This window comes from Hyaena hyaena, unplaced genomic scaffold, assembly GCF_003009895.1.
Source record: "Hyaena hyaena isolate Hyena2069 unplaced genomic scaffold, ASM300989v1 scaffold_117, whole genome shotgun sequence".
NCBI lineage: Eukaryota > Metazoa > Chordata > Mammalia > Carnivora > Hyaenidae > Hyaena > Hyaena hyaena.
Genome location: NW_024080749.1, coordinates 1,958,097 through 1,983,795, shown reverse-complemented (window position 1 = coordinate 1,983,795; position 25,699 = coordinate 1,958,097). Strand labels below are relative to the sequence as shown.

Genomic DNA, 25,699 nt, shown 5'->3' with positions numbered 1-25,699 from the left:
TTTCTTTTAAAAAGTAAAAATATTTTTCTGAGTACATAACACATACTGTTTACTACATGGCTATTTCCCTGTACTAAACGTTTTAAACACCTGACCTTCCAGGTGAGTGTTGTACTCTCTAGTTCATGAATGAATTAACCCAAGTTAGAAAGATTAACTAACCTGCCAAGATCACACAGTTAACTGTATTACTAGAATCGTGAATCCAGGTCTTTTTTGATTCCAAAGCCCATGGTCTTCACCACTTTGCGTGTACCACCTCAGTTGAGCTAACATTCATTCACCTTTGTGCTTATGATGATAAATTCATTCATTCAGCAAGTATACAGCAAGAGTGTATTATGTATCAAGCACTGCTCTAAACAGTGTCGTTCCTTTTTCTAAGTTCTGTCATGGGGCAGTTTATGATGTGGACATCCATTTGGGCAGATACTCCTGGTTCCCTAAGCCTAATTGAAGAATAGTGACTTTTTCCATGACCCAAATGTAAGCCTTTTTTTTTTTTTCCCCTTAATTTTCTGTTTTACTGTTTGTTTATTTTGGGGAGAGAGAGAGTGCAAGTGGAGGAGGGCCAGAGAGAGAGAGAGACCAGTAGGCTCTGAGCGGTCAGCACAGAGCCCAGTGCGGAGCTCAGACTCATGAACTGTAAGATCATGACCTGAGCTGAAGTCAGACGCTTAACTGACTGAGCCACCCAGGTGCCCCCAAGTGTAGAGGGCATATTAGTTAGAATCGTGTTGTGTCTCTTTTCTCATTTTTTTGTTTGAACCTGATATTAAAATTCTCCTTGAAGAAGTGACTTGGTGTAAGATCTTAGATTCCTAATTGTCATCAGAAGTTATTTAAAACCAAAATTACTGAAATACTTAGAAACACACCCAAAATTTTAGATACCCTAGTGGTTATTTCATCTACTTGATAGTACACTAGCCTTACAGTGTACTAATTTTCCTCTTCTAGTTGGTTGTTGACATTTTTGTTGATATATAACATAAACACAAGTACACAATTCTTTTTTACCCAGGTTTTTAGATGTGTGTTTTCTAGGATTTTTTTTTTTTTTGCTTTCTGGTAATTTGTGGGAGCTTTTTATGTATCCTGGATAAAAGTTTTTTGTAGATAAATGTTTTGTAAGATACTGTCTTCCATTCTGGGCTTGCCTTTTCTCTCTTTATGATGTGTTTGAAGAGAAGTTTTTAAATATTTTTTAATGTTTATTTTTGAGAGAGAGACAGAGTGTGAGTGGAAAGAGGGACAGAGAGAGAAGGAGACACAGAATCCAAAGCAGGCTTCAGGCTCTGAGCTGTCAGCACAGAGCCTGTTGCAGGGCTCGAACCCACAAGCTGTGAGATCATGACCTGAGCTGGAGTCGGACGATCAATCCACTGACTCACCCAGGTGTCCTGAAGAGAAGTTTTAAATTTCACTTAATTACAGTTTTTAATCTGTAGTTGTTGAGTAAAGTGTATAAATATCCGTTTGGTCAAATTTATTAGCCATGTTCAAATTTTCCACATCTTTACTAAATCTGTTTGTCCTGTTAGCTCCTGAGAAATGTTAAAATTTTAGGTTTGATTATGGATTTGTCTTTTTCTCCTTTTAGTTTATATATTTTGAGATTTGTTATAAAATATAAATTTAGAGCTATTTTATCTTCCTGTTGAACTGACTCTCTTTATGAAATACCCTTTATTTCCTGTAATACTTCTTGTCTTAAAGTCTACTTTGTCTCATATTACTCTGTGAGCTTTCTTTCGGTTTATGTTTGTATGGCAAATTTCTTTCCACATTTTGTGTCCTTGTATGTAAGGTGTCACTTGAGAACAGCCTATAGTAATATGTTTTATAACCCTGTCTGATAATCTTTGTTTTTAAATGGGAGCATATGGTTTACTTATGTTTATATAATTATTAATACATTTGAGTTTCAATTTGCCATTATGTTGGGTTTTTTTCTATTTATCTCACCTGTTCTTTATTGATTTTCCCAGCTTCCTTGTCTTAGGTGAATCAAATATGTTTTATTATCCATACCCCTTCCCCATTAGCTGTTACTTATATATTCCTTTATTATTATTGTAGTGGTTACCTTAGAAATTATAACATAGGTTCTTGCTTACAGTTACCTTACATGTGTGTATTTTTTAAACCATATTTTAAACTACTTTCTGGGTAAGAATCTTAGAATACTTTGACTTCCTGGAGCTTTTTTCCCCCTTGGCTTGTAGATATTTGATCCTGGAGTGTTTGTTTTGCTGTGGGGGGCAGGCTTGGTAATTTTGTTAACATTGTATATAAAAAATTGGGGAGGCCCTGGATGATAGTATCTTTCTTCAAAGGAAATGTAATTCTGACAGGCAGGTACAGCATGGGCAGATCACCATGATCTAGTTGAAGCTGGCTTTTAGGCTTTTGTGAGTTTGTCTTTATTTCCAGGGCATCTCTTTGCTCGTAGGGAATGGCCGCCTGGGGTCTACAAGCCTGAGGTGTTTACCAGTTTGTTCACCTTGTTGTGGTGCCTTGAATTCCAGCTTTTGTCTCCTCGCCTCTAAGTCTTCCAGTGTCTCCATTGAGCTCTGTAGTCTCCCAGTGGTGCTTTGTCTTTAAAGCGTGTTGGTGTCTTGGCCGTGCTTGGGTAGTATGTCAGTAAACATCTCGATGAAAATTTCCTTGCAGAATTTCTGGTTCTTCTTTGCATTTCTTTCCTTTTCAGACTTTGGCGTCATAAGTCCTAGCTGCTTGATAGCCAGCCTACCTGTGACTTTCTTCTTAGCCTCCTATCTCCAGTCCTCCAGATAAAACAGATGAGTGAAGGTGAATGTCGGTCTCCTGTCAGTGTACCTGCCATTTCTCCAGAAGCTTGGCTCCACAAATCCAAGTGGCCTTTGTTGCTCTTTGATGCTTTTATATATTTGATATCTGTTTGCTTAAATTGTTACAAAATGCACGTAACATACAATTTATTATCTTAATCAACTTTAAGTGTACAATTCAGTGATACTAAGTATATTCTTCCTGTTAAGCAGCCGTCACCTCCATCCACCTCCAGAACTTTTCCTCTTGCAAAACTAAAACTCTGTACCCATTAAACAGTAACTCCCATTCCACTCTCCCTTGAGCCTTTGCACTAGCATTCTACTTGTACTTATATGAACTTGACCACTCTAGATACCTCACATAAATGGAATCAGAGTATCTTTTTTTGTGACTCAGGGTTATTCTCTGTTGTAGCATGTTTCAGAATTCCCTTCCCTTTAAAAAATTTTTTTTTACCTTTTAATCATTTTTGAGCAAGAGTGTGAGTGGGGGAGGTGCAGAGAGGGAAACAGAATTGGAAGCAGGCTCCACACTCCGAGCTGTCAGCAGAAAGCCCGTTGTGGGCCTCAAAGTCACGAACTCATGAGAGGTCATAACCTGAGAAGTCGGACGCTTAACTGACTGAGCCACCCAGGCACTCTGTGAATTACCTTCCTTGTTAAGGGTGAATACTATTCTGTTGTATGTGTGTATCCCATTTTGCTTATCCATTCATCTATCAGTGAACGGTTGGGTCGTTTTCATCTTTTGGCTATTTTGAATAATGCTGCTGTGAACATGGGTATAAAATATATCATTAAGACCCTGTTCTCAATTATTTTGAGAATATACCCGAATGGTGGAATTGCTAGATCATATGCCATCCATTTGTAATTTTTGAGTAACCTCCATATTGTTTTCCATAGCCATGGCACCATTTTACATTCCTGCCAGCAGTGCTCAAGTGTTCCAATTTCTTCATATGTTTGTCAGCACTTGTTATTTTCTGTTTTGTTTTGTTTTCTAATAACAGCTATTTAGGTGGCTGTGAGGGGGTGGTAGCTTTTTATTTTCATACAGCTTTTATGGTTCTTGCCAGAGGAGTTGGTCTTGTAAAAACTTTTCTTTCAGTATTAGAAGTGGAAGTAAGTACAATAAATAGCATTTTATTTTATTTTTTTTTTTTACAAATAGTTTATTGTCAAATTAGTTTCTACATAACACTCAGTGCTCATCCCCAAAGTGCCCTCCTTCATGCCCATCCCCCCCTCCTAATAAATAGCATTTTAAGGTAGATGTTACTTCAAAGGCAAGGAAACACAAAGATGTTAAAGTCACACCTAGTAAATAGCTGGGATAGGATTGAAATAACTCGTCTGGTTCTTAAACCTCTGAGCTTTTTTTTTTTTTTTTTTAAATTTATTTAGAGAGAGAGAGAGACAACGTGAGCCGGGGAGGGGCAGAGAACAAGGGAGAGCAGGAATCCCAAGCAGGCTCTTCATCATCGCAGGGCTTGATCCCATGAATCACCAGATCCTGACCTGAGCTGACATCAAGAGTCAGACACTTAACTGACTGAACCCCAGGCGCCCCTTAAATCTGAATTCTTAACCACTGAATTATGTTGCTTCTCTAACACAAGTCTTCTTTCCTGAAGTCTGATAATCTCATTGTTCCAAGATCTTGAGGGTGATTACTTGTATGGTTCTAGTAGGGACTGTTTTCTAGTGTTGATGCTCTCCCCCGCCCCATTAAGACTGTCAAAATTTAGAATAGGGGGCAGTGTATTTATTTCATAATTTGGTACAGTTAACACAGCTTTAGAGAAACATGACTCGAGTTTTGATTTGTCAGATTGCCTCGGATAAAATTCTTAAAATAAATGGAAGTTATTTATAAATAATATGTATTATATATATATACATATATATATATATATTTTTTTTTTGAGAGAGAGAGCACGCATGTGTACAAGTGGAAGAGGGGCAGAGAGAGAGAGAGAGAGATTGAAAATCTTAGGCAGGCCTTGTGCCCAGCACAGAACCTGATGTGGGGCTCGATCCCACAAACGGCAAGAGCATGGTCTGAGTCGACGTGAAAACTTCAGACACTTAATTGAGCCCGAAATGTTATTTTTAAATAAAATTTCTTGAAACTATATATATATATATATATATTCTTAAAACTGTGACAGCCATGAGAGAGAGAAGTTTTAAACCAATTTTACAGTGGTGGAAACTATGACTTTGAGATTTAGTCATGGAGCTAAATTTTCAAGCCAACCGTATTCTGTGCTTTTTCCATGTTCTTTACCCAATTTAACGTTATTAAATCCAGAAACATTAATCTGTCTGCAATTTACCATTTCGTCTCTTACTAGTGCCCTTTCAGCACTAATAAGTCAGGCACTAGCATCGTGGAAAATATTGAGACAGTTCTTTAAAGTTTGCTCTAATTTGACTTTTTTTTAAAACTATAACTCTGCACTAGAAACTTTTTGTTATTTTTCTGTGTTTTGTTTTTTAATTTTCTATTTCTGTTTTCATAGTGTTAAGTCTTCTTAACCTGTATTTATTTCATGGCTTGAAAGTGAACCGTATTTGAAAACACTTATATTTATTGCTTGTTGATAGAAGATTGCCTAGTGATTAAGCTTGGGGAAGCAGGTTCAAACATGTCCTAACAGACAGTAGCTACTTATTACAGTTATTTATTTATTTATTTTTAGGAGTTAAACTTTTTAGGGTTTATCTCTAGTATATGAGCAGGACAGATATTTACTGTTTGTAAAGATTTTTAAACCTGTTTATATTCCTTGTCCTTCTATCCTGTCTTTTAAAAATAAAAAAGTGTTAAACGGGTTAAAAATATTTGAGCTATTTCTTGCAAGTAAATTAAATAGTAAGGGTTAATGTTATTTTTTGAACTTCATTATCAATTTGTTTCTGTTTTTTTAAGTTTATTTATTTTGAGAGCGAGCGAGCATGCATGAGGGGGGAGGGGCAGAGAGACTCACAAGCTGGCTCTGCACTGTCAGTGAAGAGCCCAGCATGGGACTCAATCTCACAGACCATAAAATCATGACCTGAGCTGAAATCAAGAGTCAGATGCTTAACCAACTGAGCCACCCAGGTGCCGCAGTACTTTTTAATTTCTGATCTAAGTTTTATAGTTGTTTTCGGCAGGGAACTTTGCCTTCCAAAAGCTATTCTTTGAAGACTAGACATGGAAATAAGTGGGATAGCATTGTGAGATAGTTGTTTTTGTTGCAGTTAAAGTCAGATGGAAAAGCAGTCTGGCTTCTTCCCAGGTCTGTGAAAAGAGGGGACAATGAGATGGTCCCATCATTAGTTAATCCTCCTCACCCTTGGGTTCATCTAGCTTAGCTTGTAAGAGTCTTGCTGGTTGTCGATTTGCTTGGCTGAAAATAGCGACCCCTGAGAGATAACCATAAATAAAGATTTAAAATATAATTTGTCTCTGTGGTGATGAAGCTCATATCCCTTTAGTAAATGCAATGTTTGGCTCAGACATTAAGCTTTCAAACATATTTTTTAGAACATTTTATATTTAAAACACTATTTTGGCTTAAAAAGACAAATAGAAGCAGCCACCAACTTTCTATCTCTGCTTAGCTTTCTTCAGTAGATAAATGACTAATGTCAAACTCATACAAACCATATTTTAGTCAAAAAGCTTGAGATTAAGATATTAGTTTTAGGTTATTCTTTAACTTTTTTTTTCATTTTTGGTATGATTTTATCTGTCCTTTGGGGTTGTATTCTCTTAGCTAGTTAGAGGGTAACTAGTGGTGGGATTTTAAATAGATCTTTTAAAATATTCATGTGGAAACATACACAAAATGAAAGTCCTGCAAGTGATTTAAATAATTAGAGGTACATTAATATTATTGCATAAATTCAGCCACTTACTAATTTAAAAAACCATTTTTAAAGTAATCTGTACACACAATGTGGGGTTCCAACCTACGGCCCTGAGATCAAGAGTTGTATGTTCCATCGACTGAACCTGCCAGGCGCCCCCAGCCATTAATTTTTTTTTTAACAGAGAGATTCCTGTTAGAATCTATTATGAACATGCTATTGTGTAACCAAAGGCTGAGTTCCTTCTGATAGTACTAGTAATCAGTAACAAGACTCACCATGTTTATTAAGCAAATATTTTAACATATATTATGTACAGATCATAAGTTTGTTAACGTGTGCGTGCATCTCCATCTAATGTATACACATATTATGAACACTTAAGTATATGGATGCATAGCTCTAATTTTGCTTGATGGTAATTAATCATACATACCAAACATTTAATATAAATGACTAATATTACTAATTTAAACAGCCACATTTAATTTTGTGTTTTTCTCTTCTCCATTTATTAGCTCTCTGTTATCTATAATCAAATTTGAGGGTTAACAGGTTTTCTTAATATTTTATGTCACTTAATTATAATCATTATATACTCCTTGAAGTCTCACATTAAAAGACAAACTTCGTGGTCTTAACACTATAATATTTGTATTTCTCTTGTCTCCAGTCATCTTCCATGGGCTTAAATGTTGTGTACCCTCAAACACTTGAAATGTGTTCCCATCATACCTGGCTTCCTTTACTGACACATTGTTTTTCCCCATAAAGAGTATACCTGAAGAATTACATCAGCTGCTCCCAACTTTTTTTTTTTTTTTTTTTGCCTTTTTGTCAGAGGACTTGAGCTAGACCACATTATAGGCCATAAGGTTATTGATTCACCCACATTACTGTGCATAGGATTGAGAAGAAGGAAACCCAGGCCAGGAATACTGGTAACAAATAGAAAGGGAATGAGTAATATTGAAGTCTACTTTGGTCCCTTGTATATGTTAACCTTTGATCAGAGAGTAAAGCTTCATAGGAAATCATATTAGAGTTTGTGATTATCTTCACCAACCTTTTGTGTTACCAGAACCAGAGTGGATAAATGACTTACTCAAGGGAACCCAGTTAATAATGATACAGCCAGAGGTCATAGGAAAAATTCCTAACTCCACATCTAGTGTTTTTCCATTCAAAAATTTGCTGTAACTGATAAGTCCACTTAAAAGTTTTAAAAGTTCAGCAATTTCCATATGATCGAACACTTCTGCTTCTAGAAATCTGTTCCAAGAAGAATGAAAGCATGTTTCCACTAAAGGATTGTACCCAAATGTGCCTGCCTAGCAGCATTAGTCATAGTAGACAAAAACTGGAAACAGCCCAAAATATCCATCAGCTGGTAAAATAAACTAAGTGTGGCATATCCATACAATGAAGTACTATTCAGTCCTACAAAGGAATGAGATACTGATAAATGTTTTACCATTAATGAACCTTGGCAACTTTATTTATGCTTGGTGAAAAATCAGATATGAAGGATTACATATGGTTTAATTACATTAAATGACCAGGAAAGGAAATTTTTAGAAAGAGAAAGCAGGTGTGCTGAAAGTGGGATTGACTACAAATGGGCTCAAGGGACTTTTTTGGGTGATGGAAATAGTCTAGAAGTAGATTGTGGCAGTGGTTAGACAAATATAGAAATTTACTGTAAATTATTGAAGGGTACTCTTAAAATAGGTAAATTTTATGGCATGCAAATTACACTGCAGTAAAGCCAAAAAAGGGGAACATTTAAAAATTTCACTTTTTAAAATTTTTTTAAAAATTGTTTTATTTATTTCTGAGAGAGAGAGAGACAACATGATCAAAGGAGCTCCGGTCAGAGAGAGAGGGAGATACAGAATCTGAAACAGTCTCCAGGCTCTGAGCTAGCTGTCAGCACAGAGCCCGATGTGGGGCTCGAACCCATGAACTATGAGATCATGACCTGAGCTGAAGTCAGACGCTCAACCAACTGAGCCACCCAGGTGCGCCCAAGAAATTTCACTCTAAAAGAAAAATCCACTCAAAAATTTGTAATTTATTTTGAAGATTACATTGTATGTACCTTTTGTAATTCTTACAGGTAGTGTGCCTTTTGCCAAAAACAATAAAATCTGACCTGATTCTTTTGACATTTCTCTTAATTAAGAACATTTGATTTCTTAAAGAGGATAAACTTGCTAATGTCATACATAGGTCATATATGGTATATACATAAGTGACAGCCACACACCCACAAGTCCTGTAGGCATGAGGTAGAGAAGGGACTTCTGTTCTTGCCAGAATTACCAGTATTTTCTCTTTGAGCTGTGAAACAGCCTGATTAAAATCTCTCTCACTGCAATTTCACTACTTTTGGTATATCTTCTTTAGTTTGCTCTCATCACTTGAGCTTTGTGTTTACTGGGAGTCTGTTGCATTCATTTTCAAACCTGTTTATGCCACTTGTACATAATTTAATACTGTGTAAGTCAATAAAATGGTGTTAGGAACAATAGAATTTCTTTTTAGTAAACTAGATTTTAAAAGACTGGAGTGGGGATTATAAAAATCTAGAAGGACTGCTATTCTGTTCATATTGCTTCACAAAGGTCTCTAATTCATGCTCTATCGTAATGAAACAAGGTAGAAAAGTTAGTTTATTAGGTGAGGGTGTATGTAAGAAAAGTAACACTGAACTTCACAGGATTCATGTTTAAAGACAAAAGTCTTGATGTCTCAGTAAACATTTACTATGTTTTAAATTAAAAAGTTTAATGTGTGTGTATGTTTGTGTCTCTCTTTTACCACCTGTCTCCAATTAAGCAGCCAGTTACTGGTTTTGATCCCATAGGGTGAGAGTGATTCTGTATATGGTACTATTCAAAACTGTATACATCAAATTTATAAATAACTTCTGTGATAGAGTATTTTGATAATAAAGTTTCTAGTTGCTTTTTAAATTTTTAGATTTGTAACAGTTTTTATTGAATGTATCTTGTATTATTATTTTTAATGTTTATTTTTGAGACAAAGTGTGGGGGAGAGGCAGAGGGAGGGGAACAGAGGATCCGAAGCAGCCTCTGTGCTGACCGCAGAGAGCACGACACGAGGCTCAAACCCATAAACTGTGAGATCATGACCTGAGCCACATTTGGATGTTCAGCCAGCTGAGCCACCCAGATGCCATGAATGTATCTTTTTTATGGTGAAAAGTAAGCCAGAGTCAGGATGGTAGGAGAGGAGTGAGCCTGCAAGGAACTAGAGTAAAGAGTAGCTTCGGTATGTACAAAACAAGGCCATCAGAGAGGAGGATGGGTGCAGTCAGGCAGGGAGACTCAGAATTCAAGGTTTTGAGATGGAAGTGTGAAGCCTAAAAATCTACTAGAGAGATGGGGCGCCTGAGTGGCTCTGTCAGTTGAGAGTCTGACTTAGCTCAGTCATTGATCTCAAGGTGACTTGAGTTCAAGCCCCATGTTGGGTTCAGTGCTGACAGCTCAGAGCCTGGAGTCTGCTTTGGATTCTGTCCCCTCTCTCTACCCCTCCCCCACCCGTGCTCTGTTTTTCTCTCTCTCAAGAATAAGACATTTAAAATTTTTTTAAATAAATAACAATCTACCAGAGAGAGAAAACCCCAAATGAGGGAAGATGCTGGTGCTGCCAGAGGGCCCAGGGGCCTTGGAATGGGAGGCTGCAGCGGCTTCCTCCTGGGCGTTGGTTGGTGGCATTGGGGATTGGGGTCACAGTGTTGGTTGGGGTGAGGCCAAGGCCACAGAGCTTGCGGAGGCAAGGCAGAAAACAAAGAATGGATCCCCATTACCAGGCCGGGCCACCTGATCAAGGACATGAAGATGAAGCCTTGGAAGAGATCTCTCTCTTTGCCCTGCCCAACAAAGAATCTGAGTTCATTGACTTTTTCTTGGGAGCCATCCCTTAAGAATGAGGTTTTGAAGACAATGCCTCTGCAAAAGCAGACCCATACTGGCCCATAGGCCAGGTTCAAGGCATTTGTTGCCATCAGAGATTACGATTGGATGTGTTGGTCCAGGTGTTAAGTGCTCCAAGGTGGTAGCCACTGCCATCTGTGGGGCCATCATCCTGGCCAAGCTTTTCCATTGTCTCTGTGCGCCAAGGTTACTGGGGGAACAAGATGAACAAGCCCCCCACACTGTTGCATGCAAGATGACCGGCCACTGTGGCTCTGCACTGGTGGTGCTCCTCATCCCTGCCCTGCGGGGTGTTGCCATTGTCTCAGCCGCTGTGCCCGAGAAGCTCCTGATGATGGCTTGTATTGACGACTGATACACCTCAGCCAGGGGCTGCATGGCCACCCTGGGAGGCGTTGGCAAGGCCACATTTGATCCATTTCCAGGACCTGCAGCTGTCTCACCCCTGTTGTCTGGAAAGACTGTGCTCACCAAGTCTCCCTCTCAGGAACTCACTGGCATCTTGTAAAGACTCAGACCGGCATCTCCATGCAGAGAAGCCAGGCTCCAGCTGTGGCCACCACATAGTTTTATACAAGAGGGAAAGAGTCCAAGCTTGTTAAGAAGAAAGAGAGAGAGAGAGAAAAGAATTTACCAGAGAGTCATTGGTGAAAATTTTGAACCTACTAACTGATGCACAGTTTTGAACATGTGAGCTTGTGCCGAGATTATATAGAATGTACAAATGTGAGCAGCGAAGATACTAATCAAAGAGTGGCTTTCCTTGTAGCCATTAGGTGTGTACCCATTAGCTGAAGGAAATAGGTTGGAGGAGTGATGCCTCATGAAGAGAGTGCTACTCCTGGAGAATTCAGTTAAAACTGTTGGGAGGAGTGGTCAGTGCCAATTTAGTTGAGTCCCTAGTGTGGTAGAGCTGCTGTTAACGTTCATCTGGTAGCTTTGTTTGGTGTTGCTTGCAGTGATAGTGTTCCTTCTAAAAGTTCCAGGATCACAGTTTGCAGTGGTTCTTAGCTGGTTTTGGATTACAAAACCTTTAAGAACTGGGGAAAGCTATGGGCTCCATTTCCAAAATACTTATGTACCAGCAAACACACAGTAATTTTATTAGAAGTGTTAGTTCTTCAGAGACTCACCAAAGCCCAGAGAGATCCTAGTTAAGAACAGAAAGGGATTCCCTTGTTAATCCTTTGTGAGTTAAAACAGTATTCCAGTGTATTTTGGTGTAAATGTGGATTTTCAAATACTGCACAATATAGGACTTTTATAGCCAGTAATTCTGGAGCATATGTGCTCTATAAAGTGAGACACCTATAATCAAGTTGGCAAGAACTTGAAAATAAGAGGACAAGTAATCTGTTTGCAATGACAGTAACTAGAAGTGTTTTATTGATGTAATGCTACTGTATTTTAAGCATTAGAGCCTTTTAATACTTACAATAAGCAGTCAACTTCAGTTACATGGATCTATATTTCTTTTGGCTCTTAACGTAACTTCAGAGAATACGATCTTCAAGTATAGTATTTAAGAAGGCAGGAACCATGTTTGGGCACGGTATGGCTTTGGAGAGAAAGGAAGATGTGCACGTGCCTACCTTGCTGTCTCGCTTTCTCCCCTGCTTTCTGCTTACCTGCCTCTCCCTGGGGTTGGTGCTTGCTTCCCCGACCTCCGTTTTTCTTAAGGTTAAATGGGCGACCACCTTGGTATAACCAATTGTTTATAAATTGTAAAGAGCAACTTTTATGTAAGTTGGGAGGTGCTAGAAAAATTCCCTGTTGCTTAAGATAATTTGAAATGTTCCTCACCTGAAAAATTAACAGCTTTTATAATTTTAGGTCTTATATTATTGTAGCTCACAGTGATTATTTTTATGTTTGCAAGAGTTGTACTCACTGTTTCTATTATTTTGTTTTAACTGCAGGACCGTGTATATGTACAACAAAATAATGTGGAGAATGTCTACAATTTGGGATTAATTATTTTTCGAGATCAAGTTGTACGTTATGGGTGTATTAGGGATCATCTACGACAAACACTATTGGACATGATCGCAAGAGAGCGGAAAGGAGAAGTTGTAGATCGGTATAATCATCTCTTTCTACTTCAGTGTTTAGTTTTTTAGTGGCTACATCTTGAGAATTGGTTTAGTCTCATAATCTTATTAAAATAAAAGTTTTATTATCCAGCACATTATGAAAATCCTCAAAACTTTTTCACAATTAACCAAGTTACCTAGATTTTAACTTAAAAGCACATACCTATTTTAGAAAACACCATCCTAAACTTCTTTTTAGTTTACTTTTAAAGAACAAATCAGCCATCAGTCTTCCCTTTTGATTTTTCATTTATTTTTTATGCGGGCACTTTGTTTTTTGTGCTGTGTGATAACATTTTTTGTTTCTTTTTGTCTTTTTCTTTAAAAGGCTCAGGACTAGTTTTCATTCTTAACATATTTGAAGAAAAATGTTGAACACAGTCTAAAATGACTAAGAAATACTGTACTCCTTCTGTTAAGTCACGTTTCCTCCCCCTTTCTTACATGATGGCAGCACGATTTTTGTGATGCTGCAGCCAGAGTGTCTTGAAACATAAAGGCTGCATTCTCTGTTTCTCTGTATGCAAAGGAACTGTTAGAGGAAGACTGTAAAGTTCTTTTTATTTCAGCTCTGGTGCTTGGCCACAATTGCCCCAAAGCCATTTGATACCAAAAATATAGTGCCTGGGAGTAGCTGCCCATGTCCAGTAACTTCTCCTGACTGCTTTCTTACAGTCCTTTTATATTCTGGTTTTTTTCATACACAGAACCATAGAGACATTTTAGGCATGTTTTCTTTCGAATTTTAAAGTTATAACAATATGAGGACAACCTGAGACCAGTAGCTGTACAGTTAAGATATGCTTTCCAATTAAAATCACTCCAAATCCTTACGTATAATAAGTTGCTTATGGGAGATGGGCCACTTTAATTTAAAAAATGTTCTCAAAGTCTTTCCAACAAATTCTGTTGCATTTTTTTTACATTAATATTTAATGTAATTTGATAATCAAGTGGTTTAACTTCTTTTGACAGGGGCGCAATAAGAAATGCTTGCCAGATGTTAATGATTTTAGGTCTTGAAGGACGATCTGTCTATGAAGAAGATTTTGAGGCTCCTTTTTTGGAAATGTCTGCAGAATTTTTTCAGGTAATCAGTGAAGACATAAATAAATGCTCTTTGAAGATGTTCTCACAGTTACTGAATACAGTTACTGATTTGAATATTTGACCTTTTTCTGCTGAGGCCCTTTTGGGAAAGAAGGTAAAAAAAATACCCTTTAGTGCACTTAACTCTCCACTTACTCCCCATTCACAAATGCCAGGGAAGGAACCCATTGAAAAAAAAACTGAAGAGTTTGGACTTAGACACATGATTTTTTAAATTATGTGTTATGAAACATACAAACTTAGAAATAACTTTTAATATTTTATTATATTTATATGTTACCAGTTATTTACCATAAATTCACCGGCAGTGCGTCACTAATGAAGTTCCATTATTCAGACTTCTGTGAATATAAGTTACTGGTAAAATAAGTATAAAATATGTATGATCTCGCACACGTGCGTGCGTGCACGTGTGGGTGTATAAAGCTATTGATGAGGAAATTAGAGGTCATAAGTATAATTGATAGAAATTTGTAGTAGTCTATACCTCCCAAACCAGCTGAATTGCCAAAAGTGAAGTTAAACTAGTACTAATTTGTAATGAAATTACCAAAGGTAAGGGTGGTATTTATAAGATAGTGACAACCATGCATCCTCCTGAAAACCTCATTTATAGTATGAGCTATATAGTGTTGTTAAAACAGACTTAGTTAAATACTAACTTAAAGTTTTTACTTCAATAATAGGCTTTTTAAAAAATAAAAGAATCAAAGTTACAATAATTCTTTAGTTCAGTAGGTCATTCATAAGAGCTTTGGATGTATATAAAGATGGAATGAATTTTGGTGTCCTTTACACATAAAGAAACAAAAAATGAATTTGCTGCCCTGTTTTGTTTGTTTGTTTGTTTGCTTAAATTAGTGTGTAGCCCATCAAGGAGACCTTTGTGGCCTGCACTGGTGAGCCTGGACCATGCTTTATGAACTATTAGTTTCATAGTAGGAAACAGTTTCTATTTTCTAATAATGCAGCAGCTAATTCTGGATATTTTTGACCAGTGCATTCGATTTAATTTCCTTCATTACCTTGTAGACATACCAATAGAAGATTAATCATCAGGATTCCCAGATGAGCTGCACTAACATGTGTATATGTACATGGTACATACTGTTGTTAACAGCGGATAGAGAGATGGTTTTACCAGGAGTGTCCTGTGGTGTGTTAATGTCTATTCTTAGAAACTTGGTTATTTTCAGGGATTGAAACTCCCTTTTTGTCAAAAAGTGGAATGTATTCTTAAATTTTGTACGTAATTTATATTAACATGTCTTCTGATTTGTAATTCTTAGATGTATTTGTTAATCCGCCTATCAAATAGGTTAAAAACCACCTGGATTAACATTTCTAATTTACTGGAACTTCGGTAAGGCTGTTGTTAGCAGACAAGATTAAGAGTTCTATAAAAGCTCTATTTCTCAATCATCAGGTTATACACACACACGTACACGCATACAGACGTGTACACACACACTCCTTTGGGACTGAGAGTGGGTGGCAGTTGGACTTTAGTAACTAGCAGTCTGTGAGCAAAACTATATGATAAACATGAAGAATCTTTATAGGCCTAATTTATACACTTTAAAACAAATCAGACAAGAATTTCCCACTCTGACTTGGGGTCAGATGCTCCATTCTGTACTTTAGCCCTTATTGGCATGTGCTTACTTTTCCTGTTATTGGAACTATATTGGCAAAGTTGGAAAAACACTACTTAGGGATAATGTATTGATTTTTCTTCTGTAATAAATGCTTTAAAGGAAGTAATTCAGCCATGTGGGATAAGAAACTATATAAAATGTTAATAGTGCTAATGTTATTTAGATTGGCTTATGATGAATATTATAGAAACCCAGTTAAAAGCAGAAATGCATTTTGCTTCTACATTTAAAAAGAAAAAAATCATGCTTCTTCTTTGCAGATGGAAAGCCAGAAATTTTTAGCAGAAAACAGTGCTTCAGTATATATAAAGAAAGTAGAAGCTAGAATTAATGAAGAAATAGAACGGGTGATGCACTGCCTTGACAAATCAACCGAAGAGCCAATAGTAAAGGTGGTTGAGAGAGAACTCATTTCTAAGCACATGAAAACGATAGTAGAAATGGAGAATTCTGGGCTAGTACATATGCTGAAAAATGGAAAGACAGAAGGTAAGTATCAGCAATAGAAAAATAATTAAATGTTTATAGTTCTACCAGGTTCTTAGTAATTTTTTTTTATTTCACTATAATGAAAATAGATTATGAATGTCAGTCTTAAAGTTGTATGCGTCATTAATATATTAACTGCTGATATTTTGATGGGATTTAACAGTAAAGCTTTGCACTTACGAATATGGATTTTTGGTATCTCTTGTTAATTGAATGGCTTTTTCCCCCTCTCTTTCATCTCAGTCTCCCTCATTTTTTGTGTTTTTCTTAACCCAGCCATCTGTATTATTGCTGAGACCACGAAGGCCCTCATGTGTTGACTGTCCTTTTTACATACAATGAAGAGTGGGACTCTTCATTGCAATCATACTCTCGTTTTTGTGATTCTCTTAAAATCTGATATCCTAATCATAAAATTTGTATAGGCTTTCCTTTGGGAGTTAGTTGTGATAAGGGTGCTAAAAACGTAAAAAATATGTGTCTTTCATGTGACATTTTAGATAATAGTAGATTGGTTTTAAGAACCCTGGAGTTACAGACTTCAGAGAAAGGAAAATTGCATAAAAGTAAAAGCACACAGTTTTGAGATAACTGTAGCATTTATTCTTGTTGACTACCCTTTTTTTTTTTCCAAATTTTTAATGTTTATTATTGAGACAGAGGGTGAGTGGGGGAGGGTCAGAGAGAAAGGGAGACACAGAACCCAAAACAGGCTCCAGGTTCTGAACTGTCAGCACAGAGCCCGACATGGGACTCGAACCCACGAACCGTGAGTTCATGACCTGAGCCAAGTCAGATGCTTAAACAACTGAGCCACACAGGTGCCCCTTTCTTCAATTTATTTTAATGTTTATTCATTTTTGAGAGACAGAGACACAGCTGGAGTTGGGAAGGGGCAGAGAGAGAGGAAGATAAAGAATCTGAAGCAGGCTCCAGCTCTGAGCTGTCAGCACAGAGCCCAGTGCGGGGCTCAGACTCACGGACCACAGGATCATGACCTGAGCTGAAGTCGGACGTTTAACTGACTGAGCCACCCAGGTGCCCTTACCCTTTTTGTTTTTTTTTTTTTCCCCTGAAAACAATATTTTGTGATAAGTATCCTAGGAGAAATTATAAATAAAAGAGAAACAGTCATGTTGTCCTTATTCTTAATTTCTGAAGTTTTACTTCAAAACTGATTTTAGGAATCACTGATATTCTATTAAAAAATAGAGGTGCCTGGGTGGCGGCTCAGGTTGTGATCTTGTGGTTTTTGAGTTTGAGCCTCACATTGGGCTCTGTGCTGACAGCTCAGAGCCTGGAGCCTGCTTCAGATTCTATCTCTCCTTCTCTCACTGCCCTCCTGGGCTCGCATGTGTACCCACGCCCGCTTGCGCCCCCCCCCCATAAGCATTTAAAAAATAAATAAACATGGTACTCTTGCTATTTTCCTGCTTCTTGGATGATCTCTTAGCAGTACTTTAGCCAACTTACTTATTATGAGTGAAAAACAATATTTAAATGAATCACTTAAAGAAGAGGTGGATGTAAGAGGAGAGAAAAGTAAGATGGTAGGAAAGGAGGTTTTCTGTGCTTCCTTTAGTGTAATTCTTGCTTTGTGTTTTGGAATGCTTCTATTTCTATATATTTCTTTCTGAAAATTGTATGTGAATTGTTTTTATTAAGCCAGAGAAAAGATCCTTCTGGTAAACGTTTTCTTCTATAAAAGCCCCCTCCCCCCGTATCTATCATTTTAAGTATGTTTGTCATGTTTTCTAAACTAAGCTATCCCTGGATGTGTAAAGTTTAAGTCAAGGGTTGGCAAACTTTTTTGTAAAAGGCCCATACAGTAAACTACTCCTCTCTGTTGTAATACTGAGAAAGTAGGCATAGACAGTAACACAGATGGACTGATTGGACTCTGTTCCTGTGAAACACTGATTTTTTTTTTTTCAACCACTTAAAAATGTAGAAACCATTCTTAGTTCATGAGGTGTATAAGTAGACAGTGGGCTGTATTTGGTTCAGGAGCTAGTTTGACAACCCCTGATCTAAATGGTCATCTGGAGTTAGTGTTTCCTTGTCTACCCTGGGGGGAGGTGGAAGAGGGTGGATTAAATTGGCTGGAGAAATGGGCTTTAGGAGGTGTTTGGTGGAGAAGTTGTTGGGTATACCTGAATTACAGGATCTCTGAAATCTGCATGGAGGCTTGTGTGAAAGGCAGTAAGTTTGCCTGACAACATGACGAGTACTTAATAAGTACATAAATGAAGAAATATCAGAACACTTAACCATAGTTCTCTAATACTTCATGTTTTCAGTGAGTAAACAGCTAGCTATCTGTGATTCTAAATTAAATTTTAAAGCACTGGCTTCAGTTTTCCTGACTTCCCACTAGGAGCCTGATTCCAAAATGTCTTCATTGTGTTAGGCCCTGCTCTGGAGCATTGTGTTAAGAGTATGTCAGAGGCACAACTTAACCATTATGAAGCCAAACGTCTCATAAATCAGAAAGTGAAAAGGTTTTCTGACCATGAACCCTGGATGAATTGGATGGGTTATTAGATGCAGATAGCTCTATGAAATTTAAGTTAAAATGGCATTTGATTTTATTAAATGTGTATGGAAATGTTTGATTTTTGATTTTCTTCTTATCCACTACACCATACATTTGTATATGGTGAATTAAATACAGTGAAATTGTATTAATTTCCATACAGTTAAATAAGCAACGTGTAATTAAGCAAAACTATAACAACAGAGGAAGAAATTAGACAAGTTGGGAACCATTTTGTTACAAACGCGTTTGATATGCTAAAGTTACCATAGTAAATGTCCATAAATTGCTGTTGCATTTTTAATACCTGTTTTTAACATGGGAGATTTGATTGTAATTTATGCCAGATGTGATTATAAGATTTGCTGTATTCAAATGACTTTGGACATGTATTATTGCTGAAAACTTAATGTTTAATAAAACTTAATTTTGAAAGTCGCCGAAACAAATTTTAGAATTTGGTCCTAAGTATTTTTTTTTTAACTTGCTTCTAAGTATTTCTCAAATACAGAAAACTTTAGTATTAGGATCTAAGTAGCTCTTAAAGACCAGTGTCATGTAAATTATAGCCTGTCATGCTTAGCCCACCAGCAGTTTGGTTAGAGCCAAAAAAAGAAAAAAATCAAAAGAAAAATCGTATTTTATTGTTTATGAAAATTACATAAATTTTTAGATATCAGTGTCCATAAATAAAGTTTTACGGGAACACAGTCACGCCCATTCACTTATGTGTTCTAGGTGGCTTCTTTCTTGTTAAAGTGGCAGAACTGAAGTAGTTGCAACAGGGACCATATGGCCCACAAGTCTATAAAATATTTACTGTCTGGCACTTTCCAGAAAAACGTTTCCCAGCCCCCAGTCTAGAAGCTGCTATTCTGACTTCCATTTCAAAAGTTCTTATGATGAAACTTTTTTACATTATTATACAGTTTTGACACCTAGAGTCTCCCAGTAAGTTTCAAAGAAACCCTAGACATATAGGAAAGCATTTTACCTCCACATTTTAATCTTGTGAAAAATAATATAAAAATGGACAGAGTCCAGAATTTTCATTCTGCATGAAAATAATATAGTGAGATACCAAGTTTTGAAACAGAAGTATTGGCCTAGGACATCACCTGGAAAATGTTAGGGATTGCTCTGAGGGAAATACTAAGGAATAGGAATATATATAGCTGTAAATATCATATGGTGTGTAATGAAGTAACTCCTAGTATATTTTATTTTATTTTATTATCATGTTGTTTGAACTTTGAGATAGACATACCTAAAAATATGGTAAGACTTTTCACTGGTTTTTAGATTTCTTACTGTGTTGGCTCCTAATTAAACCATAATTAAAGTTATCCTTTTGATAGACCTTTCATAGTATATGAGTGGGCTCTAGATGAGAATTGTATAGGAACTCAGAATTGCAGTTTTCTTTTTTGTGGCTTTCTTGTTACACTGTATGGGCATTTTCCATGTAAACTGAAATTTGCTGAGGCATCTTACTAATGTTCTCAAAGCATCTTATATGAAAGCTGTATTTCAAAAATTGGCAATAATAACCATTTATTAACCAGCCTGATTTTTTTTCCTTTTGTCTATTTTGCTGGATGGTTTTTAGTAATTTTTCACGTGGTCAGTGAGTAGTAGTGGTGGAGAAATAAGCTTCTTTAAGTTTCACAAATCGGAATGAACAGACATTCACATTTTTTTCCTTAATCTTTAATATAGATGATCTGTATGTTCTTTCTGATTGCAGACCTTGCTTGCATGTACAAGTTATTTAGTCGCGTGCCAAATGGCTTGAAAACAATGTGTGAGTGTATGAGTTCCTATTTGAGGGAGCAAGGTAAAGCCCTGGTTTCTGAAGAAGGAGAAGGAAAGAATCCTGTTGACTATATCCAGGTGAGTGACTGCAGGACAATCTCTGTAAGTTTGTAGTAACTTGACATCTACTAATAGAAAGGTCACTTCTACTAAGCTGTATGTCTTATGTGTATATATTTATATCAGGGAACCACACTCAGCTGCTGCTTTTCTTTTATTATTAACCTGCTTGATGAAGATCTTATTTACATGGTCTCAAGAATGAAAGTTACTACTTTTTTCTATGCTTTAGCGTTCACACTCAGAGTATTAGAAGAAATAACTTTTCAATATAAATACATTTCATTCTAAAATGTTTGCTCTATGGAATACAGCATGACAATGAGAAAGAATGAAATCAGGCCATGTGTAGCAACATGGATGGACCTTGAGGGTGTTATGCTGAGCGAAATAAGTCAGGCAGAGAAGGACAAATATCATATGTTTGCACGTATAGGAGGATTAGGAGGAACTTAACTGGGGAACAAGGGGGAGAAGAAGGGGGGAAATGGTGGGGGAAAGGGAGAGAGGCAAACCATGAGAGAGACTTGAATGCTGACAAAAACTGAGGACTGATGGATGTGGGGGGGAGGGGGGATGGGCATGGAGGAGGACACTTGTGGGGATGAGCACTGGGTGTTATGTGGAAACTAATTTGACAGTAAACTATTTGCAAAAAAAAAATGCCCTCATTCATGCCTCAAGTTTTTCATGTTTCAGTATAAACCGCTTTTTTGGTGCATTTTTAAAGCTGATTTTTCTTGGGCTTTATCCATTTAGTCAAGAAGAGAATGATGTGGAGAAATAGTGCAGAAGCTCTTATTCAGCTTCAGTAGAGTAATATGTAAATAGAAAATAGACTGCTTCCCTCCTTGCTGACCTTTTGAATACAGGATTAGGTACAGGCTTGAAAATAATGGTGAACCTGTGAATTTAACACTGAACACACACATTCATTACCAGCAAACTTAAGGCAAACATACCTGATCATGTGTGTATTGTATAGAAAAACTTATGATGTATCCTCATTTCTTTGTTTTTATTTGTAAGGGCTTATTGGATCTGAAGAGTAGGTTTGATCGCTTCCTCCAGGAATCGTTTAATAATGACCGGCTCTTTAAACAAACTATTGCGGGTGACTTTGAGTATTTTCTCAACCTCAACTCCAGGTCCCCTGAATACCTCTCATTATTTATTGATGATAAGCTGAAAAAGGGAGTCAAAGGGGTAAGTATTAATGCATTTGAAAACACATGAAGTTTTATTTATAGATTTAAAATTGTGTACAAAATTAGGAAATATAAAATTAGTGAATTTGGTAGACATAAAATTAAACCCTAGCCCTTTGCTGTGCTTAAATGTGTGCTGTGATCTTTGGAAAGGATTGCTTAAGGTATTTAAAATGGTCAAAAGTACTTTGACATTTCACTTGATGTATAATTTATACTAAAACCAAACAGCTACACAGTCACAGTTGTTAAACAGTCTTCATGGACTGTGAGGTTTAGATACGCTGTAGAGATGAGAGGCAGCTAGCAGACCGCTGTCTACAGCATGGGATGTTGGCTATTGTCACCTTGTTCTGGACGTTATGTATCCGACAAGACATGGATGCCCAGAATTTGAAGGAGTGGATTAGAATAGCTATCAGAAAGTAGTGTGAAAGCCTTTTATTATATATATTATCAGGGATCTTGGAAGCTTACTACAGAAAACTAAATTATGCATATTATGGTCACACATACATTGGTTTTTTAACTTCATCTTAGAATTTGTGAGACAAAAGGGAACAGCAGTAAATGCTGCAGGCAGCTATAACAGAGCAGCAGACAAGAGGAAGATCGCCATAGGAAAGATGACATCCATTTAGTCTTTCATTTTTTTTTACTATATGCTTAATTGGCTATAATATCTTACCCTTACTTAAAAGATGAGGACAAACTTTATAGTTTTTGAGTTATAACCAATTATAACCCTTCTGTTTGCACAGTTTAGATTTTGAAGAACTTACATCAAAATATCTTTTTGCCTGTGTAAATTTCTGCCTAAATACTCTGGAAAAGTATTTAATATTCTTTTTTGTGATTAAAATTCCATTTGTTCTGAGTCATCCTTTAATCTAGCCCTTATCACCTCATTGCTGCATTCAGTGGTAGCCCTCTCTGGAGGGGAAGGGGAAGGAACCCATTCCGGCCCCTGACCGGGGCTGCACAGATGAGAATGTAAGAACGGGGCTGCTTTGTGAAGGAGGCGTGTTCTCAAACTGAGTCCCTCCTGACAGCTCTCAACCAGACTGCATTGTTGCCAGTCTTCTTTTTAAACTGCAGATGACTTGTGGTGCTGTTTTCGTAGAACTAAAATTTTATAATTATTAAATTGTCTTTTCATTGGTTTTGCAGCTAACAGAACAGGAAGTAGAAACAATATTGGATAAGGCAATGGTCCTTTTTAGGTTTATGCAAGAAAAAGATGTATTTGAACGTTATTATAAACAACACTTGGCAAGGAGACTTCTCACAAATAAAAGTGTTTCCGATGACTCTGAAAAAAACATGATATCTAAGTTAAAGGTAAGTTGTCTATACCAGAATGACATGCACCTAACCAATGTTTGTTACGTGATGGAATGCCAACGTGCCTTTAGAAAATATTTAATTGATTTAAAACATATGTTCTATAAATTAATGAAGCCAGATTTTTTTTTTCTTAAACAGGTTGCCCTGAGATTTGCTTAGGTTCTGGGACAGTCAGAGTTTGCTGGAATTTCTCTTGGTGTGGCAGCATACACTCATGGAGATTTGGGGGAGGATTAGTGCAAAGGAAATACTGATGGGAGTATCACATGTAGTTTTGTTTCCCAAAGTGTGGTTCATAGACCGTGTGTACCCATATCGCCTGGGGTGCGTGTTAAAAACACAGAGTAATGGTTCCTACCTTGAATGAGGTGTATTGGAGTCTCCGAAAGAGTCTGGAAACCTTCATTTTACTCTTGGGCTATTCCTAAATACACTGGTCTTAAATCCACTGAAGTTTGGTACCCACAGGCGTGGAGTAACTGTTGGAAAGATTTAGAAAGGATGTCAGTAACGTGGAGGAATTTATTTCTTTGTACGTTTGCTCATAGAAAAATCCATGGTTTGGCAATGAGAAACAATGAAATCTGGCCATGTGTAGCAACACGGATGGACCTTGAGGGTGTTATGCTGAGCGAAATAAGTCAGGCAGAGAAGGACAAATACCACATGTTTGCATGTATAGGAGGATTAGGAGGAACTTGATGGAGGAACAAGGGGGAGAAGAAGGGGGGAAATGGTGGGGGAAAGGGAGAGAGGCAAACCATGAGAGACTCTTGAATGCTGACAAAAACTGAGGACTGATGGATGTTGGGGGGGAGGGGGGGATGGGCATGGAGGAGGGCACTTGTGGGGATGAGCACTGGGTGTTATGTGGAAACTAATTTGACAATAAACTATTTGTAAAAAAAAAAAAAAAAAATCCATGGTTTATTTGTGTATATTGGTTTTTCTTCCACAGACTGAATGCGGATGTCAGTTCACATCAAAACTGGAAGGAATGTTTCGGGATATGAGCATCTCAAACACAACTATGGATGAATTCAGGCAGCATCTACAGGCAACTGGGGTAGGATTCTCCATTAATTTCTGCTTGTGTGTGTGTATCTGTGTGAAGGCTTTTGTAATGGGCATTTTCATCCATGTTATCAGATAACTGCTGATGTTATTTCTTCAGATGTTATTAGTGGCAACATTCATATTGTCTGTGTGTAGTTTAAATATCTTTTCCCCCGTATAAGCATTTTTTAAATTATTACTGTTAAAATATTTATTTCTTATTTTTCTCAAACTTAGTTTACCCTCTTTCCTTGAAGGAATGTTCTGAAACTTTAATAGATAGAATGACTTCACTGTTGTGACCATTACAGATTGTGGAAAGAATATGGAGCCTGGGCAAGCTTGCTGAATTTTATAGTCTTCCTCTCACCTTACCCCCGGGATTGTGCTATCTTAGAATCGTTGCCTGACCTTCCCATACCTCAGTATTCTCATCCGTAAGGAGATCAGCATAAAGGAGTCAGACATTCTTAGGGCCCCTGAGGGATGAACAAGAGAATAAAAATGCTGACATTAGTGTGATATAAATGTGGTTTTGTATTATGACTTCCGGAAGACAGAAAAGCTGCAGCTCAAATAGCTTTGGAGTTTGATGGGGTTTTTGTGAGGGTTTAATGAAGTTCAGAATTTTCTTTCTTTGTTTCTTGGTTCCTTCCTTTCTTCCTCTCTCTCTCTCCTCTCTTTGTCTCTCTTTTTTCTCAAGTGACCTTATACACCTTTGTAATTAAGACATGTGACAGCCATTTTAAAAATTTGGAGGTCATTTGTTCTGACGTTTAGATACGAGACATCACTTCTGTTGGTCCCAGTCTCATCACAAACAAATTATGTGAGAATATCTAATTCTGTAGAAATGGACATTTATATATATATATATATATAAAGACATTCTGACTTAGAGGGTCTTCTGGCCTCTCCCCATTATACATGGTTGTATGATTTGCCTCAGAGTTTATTGTGGAGAAGGGCTGAGAGCAGGAAAGATACAAGTCTGTGACAGAAATCTGGTTGGGCAGGAACTAAATAGTATGATTATCCTAGATAGTTTTTTTCTTTTTTAGATTGTTTAGAGATTTATGCTTGATTCTGTCTGATACACTAATATATTTTCATGAGATTTTATTTTTCCTGTATATTTTTTTTCTTCCACTAACCTTATACATATTTTTTAAATGTTTATTTTTGAGTAGGGGAGTGGTGGGGGGTGGGGAGAGAGAGAGAGAGAGAGAGTGTGTGTGTGTGTGTGTGTGTGTGTGTGTGTGTGTGTGTATCTTAAGCAGGTTCCATGCCCAATGCAGAACCCAGCGCAGGACTTGATCCCACAATTCTGGGATCAATACCTGAGCCAAAATCAAGAGTCAAATGCTCGACTGCCCGAGCCACCCAGCTGCCCCTCCTGTGTTTTTATTTTAAAAACTGAGAGGAGGCAGGGAAAATAGACTTGCTGTTATATTTCTGTTTGTTTATATCAGCAAGTCACATCCTATCCCGATAGCCATTTCTGGGACTTTAGTCTCTATATACTTTATACTCTATATACTTTCTGTGCCAAGCATTGTACTGCGCACTGGGTATACAGCAGAGAATGGAACAGACAAAATTCCCTTCCATGATGGAATTTACATTCTAATCTGGGTGACAGATGAAAACAGGATAAACACACAGCGCCTTAGCTAGTGTTACGG

The 25,699-nt window shown here is 37.2% G+C and overlaps 1 protein-coding gene and 1 pseudogene across 2 annotated transcripts in view; both read left to right on the top strand.

Annotated features, from left to right (window-relative positions):
* Positions 1–25,699, top strand: part of CUL3 (cullin 3) — a 94,810-nt gene that overhangs the window by 49,482 nt on the left and 19,629 nt on the right. For both annotated transcript variants that reach the window (XM_039236827.1, XM_039236828.1), the window contains 7 exons: positions 12,562–12,722; positions 13,711–13,825; positions 15,764–15,992; positions 20,276–20,421; positions 21,433–21,609; positions 22,782–22,952; positions 23,917–24,024. In XM_039236827.1, the coding sequence (XP_039092758.1) occupies positions 12,562–12,722; positions 13,711–13,825; positions 15,764–15,992; positions 20,276–20,421; positions 21,433–21,609; positions 22,782–22,952; positions 23,917–24,024 (1,107 nt within the window). The remainder of the gene's footprint in view (positions 1–12,561; positions 12,723–13,710; positions 13,826–15,763; positions 15,993–20,275; positions 20,422–21,432; positions 21,610–22,781; positions 22,953–23,916; positions 24,025–25,699) is intronic.
* LOC120234827 lies at positions 10,334–11,209 on the top strand (annotated as a pseudogene).